General features: G+C 42.6%; 1 protein-coding gene and 1 long non-coding RNA gene across 6 annotated transcripts in view; one reads left to right on the top strand and one right to left on the bottom strand.

Moving 5' to 3' along the window:
• Nucleotides 1–528: 528 nt before the first annotated feature.
• On the top strand, nt 529–15,733 carry LOC121828363 (uncharacterized). 2 transcript variants are annotated; one of them, XR_013050136.1, is made up of 5 exons: nt 529–5,379; nt 9,217–10,691; nt 14,238–14,534; nt 15,258–15,441; nt 15,605–15,733. It is a non-coding gene; the product is annotated as an uncharacterized LOC121828363 (long non-coding RNA). The 2 variants fall into 2 exon arrangements; XR_013050135.1 differs by lacking the exon at nt 529–5,379 and having other exon boundaries at nt 6,368–10,691.
• The window catches only part of LOC102928203 (alpha-2-macroglobulin-like), a 42,584-nt gene continuing 41,362 nt past the window's right edge, over nt 14,803–16,024 (bottom strand). For 2 of the 4 annotated variants that reach the window (XM_042274040.2, XM_076567876.1), the window contains 3 exons: nt 15,749–15,851; nt 15,275–15,316; nt 14,803–14,926 (listed from right to left, as the gene is read on the bottom strand). In XM_042274040.2, coding sequence (XP_042129974.2) covers nt 14,910–14,926; nt 15,275–15,316; nt 15,749–15,851 — 162 coding nt within the window. In that variant the 3' untranslated portion in view covers nt 14,803–14,909. Of the gene's footprint in view, nt 14,927–15,274; nt 15,317–15,358; nt 15,852–16,024 lie in introns of those variants that run through there. The other 2 variants (XM_076567875.1, XM_042274038.2) reach the window with 1 other exon arrangement.

Here is a 16,024-nt window from a genome sequence, read left to right as displayed (position 1 = left end):
ACCACATGGATCTGAGCCCCACACATCCCCAGTGGGGCTACTTGAGTGACCTAATCCTAAGGCACTCGGGCAGCTGCTGGTGAGTTTCTCTGCCCTGCAGAGCCTACATAGCTCAAACCCCCCAGGAATGACCTGACCCCTGCTCTGGTGACCAGCTGCATACAGCAGCCTGACAGGGTGCCTGTAGACCAGGCAGCTCACATGGCATGTGAATCAATCACTCTCTGGCCAGGTGACTCACCAGGCATCAGTTCTTGTAACCACTGCCAGAAGCATGTGTGTTCTTCAGCATGTAGAGCACCAGAGAAAGGTGCCTGTACTAGGCGCCTTTCTAGTTCCGTGCTTTTAGCAGCCAGATCGGGTCATAATCCCCTGCCTGGTTAGAGATTACCAGCAGACTGTTCTTTTAAAATTGTTCAGTGTAGCTGCTGCCAATTCCGGGACACCCTGGGCTGCCACCCTCAAGAGCGCACCTGCCTGCCTGCTGGCTTCCACCACTCAGGCTGAGTTCGTCCCATTGCCACACCCCCACCTGCAACCACTGTCACCAGCCCTGTAGCATCAGCCAACGAGACGGCTCCTGCCAGGTGTGTGACCACACCTGAGTGCTTCCAGATCACTGGTGCATTGCCTCATTGTTGTATACAATCTGTTGTGGTCCCAGCAACCTTACCTAGTGTTCAGGGGTTGCCTGGGTGAGTGCTTAATTCACAGGAGCCATTCAGGGACCTGAGTCAGCTTGCACCAGACCTGTTTTGATGCTACACCTGCGACATCTACTGGCAATGATACTACATCCACAAATCATTGAATGAACCAGCCGTTCACAGTACCTGGTCAATTACATCTGGAATATCTGGACATGTGGGACAATCTTTGAGGATTTTATCTGAGTTAAATTACTTGATAATTTTACAGTTCAAACTTTTTTTTCAAACAAATTTTTTTGCTTGTATGATGAATGGATTTTTATAGGACATATACAACTTTCCTGGGACATATATAATATTCACTGCTATGGCAATTAGTATAAAAATTCACATCACATCTTTTAAAAATTGGCTCAATATTAATAGCAAAAATGAGGCATTAATGGGACTGATACAGGACTTACAAGGTAGTAATGAAGAGTTAAGTAAAAGAATTCTTTCTCTGGAATCTGCTAACTTACCACAAGAACTTCAGGCTTCACAGAGTAGCAATGAGGATTTAAACAGGAGGATTCTTTCTTTGGAACATGCTAACTTACCACAAGAATTTCAGGCTTTGTGGAGTAGCAATGAGGATTTAAACAGATTCTTTCTTTGGAATCTGCTAACTTATCACAGGAACTTCAGTCCACTAATAACTGTACAACCAAATTTAATTCTATTGATAATAACTATGAATACTTAATGGATAAAACAATAACTTTCCAGAGCAATATTAACGCTATTCAGATAATTTATAAGGAGGAAAGATTATCACTAATTGATAAAATAAGGTCTGTGGAATCATATTTCAGAAGAACATAAAAAGTTGCATGATTCCATGAAATCTCTGGAATCCTTTACAATAGAGGAAGTTCAGATGCTGCAACAGACCATAGTTGCTCAATTGCAAGCTCTGGAAGAATCTCTCAGTAAAGATGACAAGAAACTAATAAACAGAAGACAAGTCATAACATCTCCAGATGGCTCTCATACAATGGCTTATCCTGTCACCATCTGTGAAAAGTCAGCAGATGATAGACATCCTGAGCCATATGTAGAATATATTTTGCAACCTATTCATGTGAAAGATTTAAAAAAAAAACATTAAGAAAGTGGTGGTCACCTATGGTATACAGTCAACATATGTAAAACAGATGTTAAATAAGTGGTCTTTCACAAATAGAATCATACCAGATGACTGAAATCAGTTAATCCCAGATGTTCTAGAATACAGCCAGCAGTTATAATGGAAAAGCTGGTTGAGAGGGGAAGCTAGAAGCCTGGAACAGCAGGATAAGATCAGAGGTTTTGAGATCTCCCAAGATCAAATTCTCGGTGGGGGATGTTTCCCTGATAGAAATGTATAAGCTACTTTTGATGAGCATACAGTTTCCCTATGTTGTATAGCAGCTTTAAATGCTTGGGAAAAAAATTCAGAACCAGGGAAATCAACTGAGCTATATTCAAAAATTTTCCAAGGACCAGAAGAGCCTTTTACTGATTTTATGCAAAGGCTGACCATGGCTGTAACAAAGCAGTGTCAGACCCATAATTAAGATAAGTATTAGCCAGGCGTTGTGGCATATGCTTTAATCCCAGCACTCAGGAGGCAGAGGCAGGCAGATCTCTGTGAGTTCAAGGCCAGCCTGCTCTATAAAGTGAGTTCCAGGACAGCCAGGATTGTCACACAGAGAAACCTCTGTCTCAAAAATCCAGAGAGAGAGAGAGAGAGAGAGAGAGAGAGAGAGAGAGAGAGAGAGAGAGAAGAGAAGAGAAGTATTAACTCAATCCTCAATCTTTGGCTTTTGATAATGCTAATAAAGAATGCAAAAGAATATTTACACCTTTAATGGTCAGGTCCACACCACTGGAGGAATGGATTCAATATACAAATGGTATTGAGTCTCTTAACTATGGCTTGGATAGAAGAGGCAATTTCCAGAGGAGGAAGGAGGCCTTGAGTTACCAAATGTTTTAACTGTGATACACCAGGTCATATGAGAAGAAATTGTATACAGGGTGCTCCTAAAAGCAATACTCCTTCTAGAATAACCCAAATGGGAGACCCCAACCTTCTGGATTATGCAGAAGATGTGGCAAAGGCCGACATTGGAACAATGAATGTAGATCAACAAGAGATACACGAGGCAACCCTTTACCAGCAGGAAATTTCTCAGGGGACCTTTCACAGACCCCCAAACCAAAAGGTATATGAAGAAATGAAATTTGGAAGATGAATGTGTTTCATTTCGCAGGATTCAGAAGATTAAAATATGTACACCATATCATTGACACCTATTCAGGATTTCAATCGGTAACTCCTATGAGTTCTGAAAAGGCTGACTCTGTGGTTACATATCTATTAGAAGTTATGGCCATCATGAGAATATCTGTACAAATTAAGACAGACAATGCTCCAGCATATATCTCAAATAAAATTAGTCAGTTTTTTGCTTATTACAACATAAAGCATGTAAAAGTTATACCACACAATCCCACAGGCCAAGCAGTCATAGAAAGATTGAATAGAACTTTAAAGGATATGCTAAATAAACAATAACAGGTAACAATGACTCCTTGAAATAGATTACATAATGCTTTATTAACCTTGAGTTTTCTCAATGCTGATGAAAAAGGAACAAGCTGTGGAGAGACACTAGACAACAGAGCTAAACCAACTGGTTTACTTCAAAGATGTGTTGACCTCGGAATGGAAACCAGTATATGTCCTACATTGGGGAAAGGGTTTTGCTTTTGTTTCTGCAGAAGAAAAGCTATGGATACCAACAAAATTAATAAAAATTCGCTTAGAACAGGAAAAACCCCTTGATGAAGAGAAGTAATAGCTCATCCACCAATGTGACTACTCTACAAGTTATAAGAAAAAAAAAACCTCAACAAAGGTTGGGGAAGGGTTCTGGTTTTTGTCTTTACAGGATAATAGTAATACCCATTTTCCAGAAATCATAAGGCCTTAGACACTCAGATGTCTACAGCAGAAGGGAAGAACCTATTGATAACAATATACTCTACAGGGTAATATCCCACTGTCTAACATCAATATATCTCTAACTCTAGAATAGTTGTGGTTCCGATTCAATTATAAGTCTAGCTGGCTTTAGAGTTGGAATGTGGCTCTCTCCTTCTCTAAATACAAGCTTATTGTTAAAAGAAAAAAAAAGTCAAGAGATTCTTCTGTCTCATATTGGAAGAGCCAACTGGTGTGGGGCAGAAGAAAACCAATAACCTAAGGACCATTGTTATCAAGATTCTATTTCTCTCCATGCTTATTCTTGATTTCTCAGAATCCTTCCTTATATGTCATATCATCTTTAAATCCAAACTTTCCATTTTGATATTATCAAAGTTTTCCACAGGGAAAATAAATCTTCCCAATAGTAATCTCTGACATCTCCAAAAGGAAGATGGGCCCCCACAACAATGACTCTACTCTGTCCAGAAAGATGCCATGGTACCTAAGAACATTACTCAATGATCAGTTTTGGACTGAAAACTCTTCAGGACAGTTCTAAGATGAGATGTCCATCATACTACACTTCTAACCAGAATCTCAAAAATCTTATCCATTACTGAGGCTGGCTGCAGACTCTACAGTTAGTCCTATTGAGACCTAACAATCTAAGCTTTCTTACAGGACCCCACAGAGATACTGTCAACCCCCTAAACAGAAGGAAGCAATTCTAAGAAAATAACCCCCCTCTCCCAAAGGTTTCATTTTTCTCAGGGTTATGGATGGATGGTTATAGGGTTGGGGGTGGAACAGTAAAATTTGGACTCAGTATTCTCCTTTAGAAAAGAAAAAGGGGAATGGATAGGTATAGGATATTAAGGTAGATTATTGTATTTACTAGTAAACTAATTCAGTAAAATATCAGTCTTAGATAATTTGCACAGATATGAATTCTTGTATATTGATACAAATTTAAACCATTCTTATATTCCTATTTAAGATAATTTGTATATTGATACAAATACAAAACTATATTTGTTGTATTGTACGCATATTCCTACTTCTGTTTGAAATATTTTGTATATTGATACAAGTATAGTATTATATTTATCATACTGTATATATGTTCTACCTCTGTTTAGGATATTTTGTATATTGATACATATTAAGGATATTATTGTCATATTGCATATTATACTATACATTTCTACCTCTGTTTAAGATATTTTGTGTATTGTCACAATTTTGAGGTCATTATCCTTATATGATACATCTGCTTACAGATGGTTTACCTTGTTAATGTGAAGCCTTAGTCCTTAAGTTATTTTGGTGGATAAGATTTATAGAACTATAGTCACTCATGCTTGCCATTTCTATAGTTATATTAGTTAGGTTGTCCAGATTTACAGAAACATATGTTAGATGGATAGGTAATCTTCAAATAATTCATAGACCTAGAGAATATGGCATGTAAATATTTTGATAACTTAGAATTCTGTTGACATGAGACAGGATTACTCCTGGAAGCATTGATCTGATCCTAAGACAATGTTGGGCTTCAAGGACACTCCATATGGAAGCTTGTCTTCTTCTTGGTACAAAATGGCTTGCTGGGCAAAGAACTGTCCTTTCCTTGACTGCTGACAGCATGTACACTGTCCTTTCTGGACAAGCAGGACACAAGGAAAAGTGACTGCTGAACCTTACCAAGACAGGGTAAGATGGTCTTTCAAAATTCCTTATGATCTATTTATTTTCCCAGAGTCTCCCCAACATTAGGGTCAAGCTTGAACATCTGGAGAAAAGGCTCCTAACCCCATAGGCACAAGTCTTAGCACTGGTCTTTAAGGTATACCATGTGATAGATGAAAAAGCTCATAAATAAAAATACCAAATGCTGGCCAAGGCCATCTGACCAGCTTCAGCAACTGCTCACATTCCCTTGTTCCCTGGGGCTCGAGGACCACTGAGTCCCTGCTTCAATGTGGTCAGGAGGGTCACTGGGCCCAGGCTTGCCCTAATCCCTGCATGCTACCTGGGCCCAAAGTGTCACCAAGAGGGACATTGGGCTGTTGACTGGCCCCATGCCCCTTGGTTTTTCGAGACAGGGTTCTCTGCATAGCTTTGCGCCTTTCCTGGAACTCACTTGGTAGCCCAGGCTGGCCTCAAACTCACAAAGATCTGCCTGGCTCTGCCTCCCGAGTGCTGGGATTAAAGGTGTGTGCCATCACCACCCAGCTGGGAGCTTCTATGTCTTTTGCTCCCCGCCATTCACCTGACCCCAAACTTGCCAGCAGCCCCTCTCCTCCTCCTCCTAGCCACTCACCCTACTGGTTCCAACATGTTGTTTCCTCGGCCAGCCTCCCAGGTGGACCCCTAAGTCTGGGACACCCCAAGCCCCTCTGTGCTAGACACCATTCCCCCTTATCGTCCCATTACAGGGCTCTACACAGTACATTACTCAAGCCCAGTACCCACTCTCACTTCAGAGCCTTAGGGAACTTAAACCCATCATCTCTGACCTCCTAAGGAAAAAAAAACTACTTTATCCCACATCTCCTTTTAACACCCCTATATCTGCAGTTAAAATGTCTAATGGGACCTACCCCCTGATTCAAGACCTCCAGCTCATTAATTCTGCAGTGGTTCCCCTCTAATGGTGATTAACCCTTATGTACTCCTCCCCACTACCCCCTCAGGAACTTCCCATTTCTCAGTTCTGGATCTCAAGGATGTTTGTCTATCCCTCTTAGCACTCAGTCTCAAAACATCTTTGCTTTCACCTGGACTGACCCTGACACCCAACTCTCTACTCAGCTCACTTGGACTGTCCTGTCCCAGGGGTTCCAGGACAGCCCACACCTATTTGGCCAGACCCTGGCTTCTGATCTACTCTGTCTCTCCCCAAATCTAATCTCATTTTACACTATGTAGATGACCTTCTCCTCTGCAGTCCATCTCTACAAATTAGCCAAACTGAGACCTCTGCTCTTCTAAATTTCTTGTCTAGCTGGGGTTATAGAGTCTCACCCTCCAAGATACAACTGTCCACTCCTCAGGTCACCTAATTGGGACTAACCATAACCCCAACCTGCAAAGCCATTAACTTTTGATAGAAAACACCTAATCCAGTCTCTTGCAGTCCCCTCTACTAAAGAGGAGATTTTATCATTCTAGGAATAGCTGGCTTCTTAAGTTCCTGGATCCCCTCTTTTTCCCTCCTTGCCCACCCCTTATATGAAGAGCCCTTGGTCCCTCACATGAGCCCCTCACTCCCATTACTGAGCCCTTTCAGAAGCTCCAGCAGGCCCTCCTCCAGGCCCCAGTACTTAACTTCATCTCCCAGACTTAACTCATCCCTTCTCCCACTATGTAACAGAAAAAGAGGGATATGCCCCTGGGGTCCTAGGCCAACAACTGGGACCTTCCTTTGTACCCGTAGCATACCTGTCAAAAACCTAGACCTTGCCACGCAGGGATGGGCACCCTATGTACATGCTTTAGCAGCTGCTGAGCTCCTTATTTGTGAATCAAAAAAACTAACCTTGAGTCACCCACCATTATCTTCTCCTCCCACAACCCGTCCCATTTCTTAACTTACAAAGGCTTACAAACTCTACCTTCTTCCCAGGTTCTTTGTCTCTAGGTGGCACTAGTAGACGATACCACACTTCCTTTCCGATCTTGCCCCCCACCAATATCTCAAACTTTCTGCCTTGACCAAACGCTGACCACTCCCCATCTCATTCCTGCACTGAAACCCTAGAGAAACTACTGCCCCATCCCTTACACATGCAGGAGGGTACATTGAGTCAAGCCATCTATACCTGGTACACAGATGGCAGCTCCTTTTTACGTGAGGGTACCCGAAAAGCAGGCTATGCCATAGTGTCAGACACTGAGGTGGTTGAGGCACAGGCATTCCCCGCCCACACTACTAACCAACAAGCTGAACTAATACCTCTCACCCATGGCTTCCACTTGGCACAAGGACAATCCCTAAATGTTTAGACAGACTCCAGATGTGTTTTTCATATCCTCCTGTCCCCCTCTGCCATCTGGAATGAGTATGGGCTACTTACAATGAAAGAAGGCTTCATAACTAACTCAGGTCAAAATATGGCCACGTTAAAAGCCTCCCATCTCCCCACAGCTACAGGAATTATTCACTGCTGGTCTCATTAGACTGACAGCTCCATCTTCTCTAAGGGAAATTGCTGAGCTGACTAGGCCCAGACTCACCTCACCCACTACAGAGAATCCGTGCACTACGACCCACATCCCCACTGTCGCCCCCTGACACTTGACAAATTCTGTCCTATCTACACCAACTCTTTCATCCTGATAGCCAGGCTCTGTCTCACTTTGTCAAGACCCACCTCCAGCCCACCCCTGAGGACTTGCATTTCTTAAGAACTATTACTGCCCCTTTAAAATCTGTCAAATGTCAGACCCCGTTTTCAGATGCTGCTGCTCTCCTTTTCCTACCCACCAAGCCAGAGGATTGCTCCCAGGGACTGACGAGCAGCTTGAGTTGACCACATGCCCACAGTCAGACAAGTTAAGTACCTCCTGGTCCTAGTGGAAAACATTCTCAGGCTGGGTGGGGGCATTCCCAATCACTAACAAAAGGGCTCAGACAGTCTCTGACCTCCTTCTCCAGGAGATTATTCTCCAATTTGGAATCCTTGCCTTCCTCCAGGTCCTGAAATCACCTTCCAGATTCCCCAAACCTTATCCAAAGTCCCCAGCATTCCTTGGCATTTTCATACCCCATACCACCCCCAGTTCTTAGGAAGGACAGTACAAACTAACCACTCCTTAAAAAACATCATTGTTAAAATGCCAAGGGAACATTACCTAGATTGAGTAAAGCTCCTGCTTCTGGCTCTTTTTAGGCTCCCAAGCAACCCCTTTCAATCTCACCATTTAAACTCGGGAAGCTGGTTCTACTCCTGGTCTCTTATCGAAACCCTCACCTCTCCTGATAACCTATTCATTCCCTTACTCTATCATCTCCACTTTCTTCTATGGAACTTTACTGACCACTCCCTACCCTGACCATGTGCCAACCTCTGTCCATCCCTAATCAACACTGGGGACCAAGTCCTTCTCTCTCCTCTAGCCCCTTTCCCCTCCCCTCCTAAATGGCAGGGTCCCTTTCAAGGGAATTCTTGTAACTCCCACAGCTGCTAAGTTGAGGGCCTCTCTCACTGGATTCATTTATCTCATCTCAAGCCCTTTAATTCCTCACCTCAAGATCACTTTTCTTCATACACATCAACCCCAACAGGACTCTGCTCCCTTAACTTCCAGAGGATGAGAGCAACTGTCTTGTTTCCAATTCCAAAAGAATGAGGCTTCACCCAGCAGTCATACTCAACTCTACCAAACTGAGAATCACACATGGAAGAGAATGCTTTCCTTCCTGACTCCTCTCCTCATTCTCCTGATTCTACTAATCACACCCTGCTTCATCAATTTCTTCTCTATGTATTTCCAATGACACATTCAAATTTCTCTAGTCAAACAACTAATTAGCTGTTGTTACAGGACTGCCAAGCATTAGCCACAGAGCTGGAGGCATAAAGACCACCAAACATGTCAGGTGGGTAAGAAACAACAGTGTTTCACAAATTCCTAAAGGTCTTATAATAAAAACCTGGAGCCAGATATTGGGGTAAATGCTGAAAGATCAGAGAGACAAAGGAACAAGTCACTAGAGTAATTTCTCACCACTACTAAATTCTCAGGCCAAATGGAAGGTGAGATCCTATCTCCACAAATCCTCAGACTGCAAGCCTCTGAGTCCTCAGCTGAAAATGACTTTTTTAGTTCCCGTCTCCTCAGGCCTTATATGCCTTTCCTGGCCATTTCACTTCCTTCCCAGTACTGGGATTAATGGCGTGTGTGCTCCCCAGATACTGGCAGCAAAGGCACGAGATCTTAAGTGCTGGGATTAAAGGCTTGTGACTCTCAAGTACTGGGATTAAAGGTGTGTGCCACCACTGCCTGACTCTCAATCTCATATAGTTCAGGGTGGCTTTGAACTCACAGAGATCCAGATGGCTCTCTGCCTCCCGAGTGCTAGGATTAAAGGTGCATGCCACCACTGCCTGGCCTGTATGTTTAATCTCACTAGATTAAATCTGATCCTCAGAGCCAGCTTTATTTGATACACAATATATCACCACACAACAGCACCCCAGAGATATCCACATCATCCACACTAAAAAAAAAAAAAAAAAAAAAAAAGGAGACTCACAGAACAGATTTCATTGTACTTCTTAACTATTGACTGCCCTCATCAACCAACGACCTGTGTCTCCTGGGTGTCAAGGTGATGCCATGGTAATGGAAAGGAACAGGTGCTTTAAGGTTTGTTTCGGTGAAGATGGTAAAGTTTCAGTGGTGATAAGAAAAAAGTGATTTGAGATATATAAAAGAATGCAACATGTTCCAGATTTCTCCCTCGTGCTATGCTACTGTTCACAGCCTTAACATTAAACAGTGGAATTCTGAGAAGCCATTAATCTCGCTCTGGCAAAGTACAAATACTATACTATACAACTATATTATCATAGCCACAAGCTCAGGGTTTAAAATCCCCTTTGGTTGCTTCCCAATGACTAAAAGTATGCTTGCTGCCTTTTCTCCATGTGGATTTCTATACAGATTATAAACAATGGGAATGCTAATGTGCCTAAAACTTACCTCTTTTTGTAAACTCAAAATTTCTTGTTAAGCTCCAGGGAGTCAACTTGGATTCACCTCGAACAGGTCAGATGCACCCTAGGGAAGTACTGTCCCCACCCTCCCCTGACCTTGGGACTCCCCACCAGGACCTAAGGGAAAAAAATTTCCCCTAAACGTAACTTTATCTTCTGCCCTGTCAGCCTCTTGCCAGGTCCAAGCTGTACCAGATGATTCCACAGAACCTAGACAGCAGTGAAACAACCAGCTACCTCAGGACGTGGCCAGCTCCCCCAGCTTTCTCGGGTCTCCCAAAGACGACCAACACCGCCCAGGTCAGCAGGAAGCGGTCTCCAGAACTCGGTATCCTCACTCCCGCCTCACCTGCTACCCCTTCCCAACTCCTCACCTTTTATAACAAACAGAAAGGAGGAACGTTAGCATTCAGGCATTATGCTGGCCTGCCCTTGGGACCTGGCAGGGTATGTCATCCCTGCGTGCCTGTGCTTATCAGCATTCAGGCATCACGCTGGCCTGCTCGGGGTCCTCAGAATACATCATCCGCTATGTTGCTATGTAGTTCCTGTGCACATGCACTACACCCCCTTATAAAAGGTGGACCAGCCACTTCTCCCTCAGAGGCTGGTCTCTGCGCCCTTTCTCTCCCCTTCCCCAATAAACAAACCTCCCTCTTGTTGTATGGTGTTCTACAATAGCAGCGTTGTGGAGTAGCAGCGACTTCTTCAAAATGGCCTACTGCAGCTGTTCTGGTGGAAGGCAGAGAAGGGAGGATTTTCTCGGCAGCTGTATCTCACGGGTACCCCTAGAATCCCTGTTTGTATGCACATCAGCTCAGTGACGAGCCCAGTGTTCATGGGGTGTTCTTTCTTTGGACCCTGTCTCCTTCTGTCTTGCTGCTTTTGTTCCTTGAGACTAGCGCAAGCTTTTTGCTTTCTCACCCACCCTCCCTTCTTTCTTCTGCGTTCTAGCCAGAAGGCACAGACTGGCCTGAGGCAGGCAGTCTCCATTACTTCAGCCTTCTGAGTGCGGTAACAGATAAATGAAATAAGGAAGGCAATACAGCATAAGAAAGAAAAGTACAATTAAGAGGCAGAAATACTGGAAATAATAATAAAATTGAAATTTTGGATATGAACAACTAAGTTAAACAAAAAGAAATCTTAATCGGAAGCCTCACCCAGAAAATGGCTTAAATGGAAGACTGAATATCATGGCAAATCATGGGCATAGAAGTAGAAGAACCCTGTTGCACTAACAAATTCCTCTCAAGTGGCTGCCTTGAGGGGATTTCTATCAGGGGCCAGAACAGATGCTACAAGTGGCTAAGGATTCTAATCTGAGGGATATTCAATGAATCTAAGCATACTGAGTTCGTTACTCCATGCATTTTATTCTTCTAAGTCAATTCTATCTACACAGTTTCTTTTCTGTTCTCATACTTAGCTCCTCTCGGTCCCTCCTGCTCTCAGTCCCTTCTGCTGTTCTCTCATCATTCTACCTAGTTCTTTCCATTTCCGTCCTCATCTCTGTTCTTCTCAATCAATTCTCTTCCTGTTCTTTCATCTCTATCTAGGTGTTTTCCATCTTCTCTCCTTCTTTGTTGCCCCAAGCATGCATATAAATACACACACACACACACACACACACACACACACACACACACATTCATTAACAACTTGTTAGTAAAAACTACAAAGTAAACTCTCAGGGACAAGTATTCTGATAGGAGTCACATTTGGTAAAGACTTGGTCAACTTAATTGGTGATTGACAACAGCTGTAGATTGTAAAAAATTCTGGCTATCTCTTAAAGGGATCGCTACAAAGGTTACAAAGAAAGAAATTAAACCAATGAGAGATTTAAGGAAAAGGCAAAGAATATGTTTGCTATTTTATGTGATTAATAATAACCAGATATGGTTAGTCAGTTAACAGCCTTTTTCTGTTAGTCACCTGAATCTCAGGACCTATATATAATTAGTCTACTGAACCTAAAATCTTGCATTAAAAACTAGTGTAGAGCCAGGCGGTGGTGGCGCATGCCTTTAATCCCAGCACTCGGGAGGCACAGCCAGGCAGATCTCTGTGAGTTCGAGGCCAGCCTGGGCTACCAAGTGAGTTCCAGGAAAGGCGCAAAACTACACAGAGAAACCCTGTCTCGAAAAAACAAAACAAAACAAAACAAAACAAAAAAAACTAGTGTAGAAATAAATACAAAGTGTTGTTATTTGAATCAGAGTGGGGAGGTGCTAGTGGAGGAAGTTTAGGGTAACATAGGTGCTATTGATCTCTTGAAGGACTACGATATACCAAGGCCAGACATCTGCACTATCACTTCTGGTTCACTATAATTCTGAAGAGTTTTGCTCTAACAAGGTCAGGCAACTGCAATTCCACTCTGTGAAAATTCTATGAGGACGCTTTGTCTGGCCAATATTTACCTTGTCAGTGACTAAGGATGGAGAGGAAGACCTCTAAGTGTCTACAGTCCACATGGAACAATAGACCTGCATGAAGCATATTTAGTAAACCATCTTCTAGACTATCCACAATGAGATGCAATCATGAGATTACATGTACACATTAACATGGAAATGCACAGTAAATGGGGAGAATCATAGCTGTTATTGCGCAAAAAGTTTACAACAAGAGAGAGCCAGTTCATTCAAAAGGCCTTGTGTGATGGTTTCCTCTAACAGAACCCTTAGTTCTGATAGGTTGACCTTCTGAACTCTAGCTGTCACTGCTGTATACTCTCATGGACTATTGCTACCAGTGGCTCTCAATATTGCATGAATCCTTAAATGGTCTTTTAAAACCTGGAGTCAGATATTGGGGTAAAGGCTGGAAGATCAGAGGAAATGAACCACAGCCACTTGCCAACTCCTCAGCCAATCTTGTCTCCACGAATCCTCTGAATGAATGCCTCTGAGTCCTCAGCTGAAAGGTCTCCTCATGCCTTATATTCCTTTCTCTGCCCAGCCATTTCATTTCCTGTCTCAACCTTCCTAGTGCTGGGATTAATGGCATGTGTGCTTCCCACATACTGGTAGCAAAGGCATGAGATCTCAAGAGCTGAGATTAAAGGTGTGTGCCACCACTGCCTGGCCTCTATGTTTAACTCTGGCTGGCTCTGTCCTCTGGTCTTTAGGTAAATTTTACTAGAGTACAACAAAATATCACCACAGACCCTTCTTCCCTGTGTGGTATTCGTCTTTCTGAGTCTGGCATAGAGAAACGTACACAGCTGTTTACTGCAGCCTTGTTTCCTTCAGTTTCATAGGCTATCCAATAATCCCGTTCTTTCTAGACGCAAAGCAAACAATTGGTATTTCAGGAATGAACCTTTTTGGACTAGGTTTGACAGCTAATGATTTGCCACAAGCACTCTCTGAAGACACATTTTCAATGATGAGTCCCACACAAAGAGAAAGGGACTAAAGCTGTGAGGTGCTTAGAGCGTGCTTTCTTACAAATATGATTGTTCTTTTTGTGTGTGTTTATCCTGGAAACAGAACTGAGGATTGATTACATTTCAAAGTCCTTTCATGGTGTCAGTTGATACCACATCCACTCACCTCCTGCCAAAGTAAACACTGTCATTTTCATGTCCAATTAAGGCTAGGGGGCCAGGATTGCCTCCAGTGTCTTACCTCTGGATTCTTCTGTTGTAATGTCCTTCAGCTTTCCCCTACAATCTCTGAAAGCTTCTGTGTACCCTTTCACATAAGAGTGATTTAAACATTGAATGCAAGAAAAATAAACTAAGGAAGGAAAAGAGGGGAGCACAAGAGACTAGACATTGTGAGAGCTCTGTTTGCTCTGGCTAACACCCCCTTGACTTTGTTTTTATCCTTTCAGCCTGACTTGGTGACCCAGGAGCTGCAGGTGCTCTCGTATATCACCCCCGCACCCCCCCACACACACATGGACTTGAGTCATATATATAGTCTTCCTTCTGAGAATACTCAACTCGCATCTACATGGATCGCAACTTCAGTCTCAGAAGCCATCCACTGTGGAATCTGAGAGTCAAGGTTAATGGATGGGCCACTCTCACTACTCCTTGGCAGATTTTATCCTTTCATGGAACACATAAATGCCAAGCAGTGAGGCTATTTTTCAATAAAACGTATCCAACTTTATATTTCTGATCAAGTGAGTCTTTTATTAGCTTATAAAAATATACTCTTTGGCTCTTCCTTAAGGCATTCCTACAAACAAACATATTTTACTTTCTCCTAGCTATGATCCAATATTTTTTGCCCCATCCCCACCCCATGAAGCCTATTCAAACCAATATCACTGTATCACTTTTTGGTATTCTGAATTTCTTCCATTCTTAGTTTTTATTGAGTATTAGATATGGAAGCATGGGAATGTAAAAAATGATGACTGAATGAATGAGAGAATGATGACTAATACATAGGAAAAAATGTTTTATTTATCAGTTCTTTGAAAATACAAAAACAATGTTTTTCTTAGGAAGTCCTAAGAACAGGACTCCGGTAAAACACTTTATTCATGGTGTCCTCAGTCATTTTGATAATCTGTAGTAGTGAAAAGAAAAGAACATTAACATGGACTTGGGTTTCCATGAGCAAGCGATGTCCCTGCCTCTAAGTATAAATAGGGTGGAATCCAAGGCAGTTCAATGAACGCAGGAGGAAACGAGACCCATTACAGATAATTACCCAGCCAGTAGTGCTAGTGCTGCAAACTAGCTGAGAGCTGAAGAGGCACCAGGCCTCTCCAACACATGTTTTTCTATAATAATATGCAATATAAGCAAAATGATTTCTTAGAGGAATGTTTATGTAGACTTTCTTGGAGGAGGAAATTTGGGAGACAAACCAGAGGAATTCTGGCTATCCTTTACAGGAGTATGAATCGTTTACCTTTGTGGCAAGGAGCACTGTACTCAGCAACTGCAAACTCCTCTGAGAGAAAGAGAAAACAGAAACAAACACCATTATGTGATGTCACTATGAGCATCGGCGATTGCATCAGAAATGCCCATGTCATTCCCCTGATGCACTTTTTGCTGCCTTGGGCATCCTTCCAGGTACAATGAGCCACATTTTCTTTTACTCCAGATTCTTGACAGTCAGTTGTTATACGTCCTTAAATCTCACATTGTCCTACAATTGGTCTATCCAACAGAAAGTTAACTGTGCAGCTGTTTGGTTTTGCTGGTTGATATATTTAAAATGTGCTTTCTCCCACAGAAGTAAGGAGATTAAAAAGTCAAGTATCCAACCTGATGGAGACAACACTAAGTGATGAGAAGCCAGTGCTAACAAGTCACCCAACACATTCTTGAGTCCTGTGATCGGAAGTTGGATTTCTCTGTTCAGGCAGCTCCCACTCACCTTTCTCATAGTAATCATAGACCTTCACTATGGCTGGCTTCAAGTCTCTTATTAGAATATCTTGCTGAACCATGAAGGACAAGTTTATCCTTTCACTTGACACCTGGAAATCAAAAGGAGCTCAATGACTTTCCTGGGAGCTTTCTTCTCACTTTGAATAAACAGATAAGTATTGATTAGGGTCTTAGGGGGTGGGGGCTTTATCTGCTAAAAGTGTGGTGCATGGTGTAGAAAGCCTCAGAGTAAATGAGGAAAATTACTTCTTAAATATCTAAC

The sequence above is a fragment of the Peromyscus maniculatus genome, chromosome 3 (genome assembly GCF_049852395.1).
Source record: "Peromyscus maniculatus bairdii isolate BWxNUB_F1_BW_parent chromosome 3, HU_Pman_BW_mat_3.1, whole genome shotgun sequence".
NCBI lineage: Eukaryota > Metazoa > Chordata > Mammalia > Rodentia > Cricetidae > Peromyscus > Peromyscus maniculatus.
The sequence above is the reverse complement of the archived record's forward strand: the minus strand, read 5'-3'. Positions and strand labels throughout refer to the sequence as shown.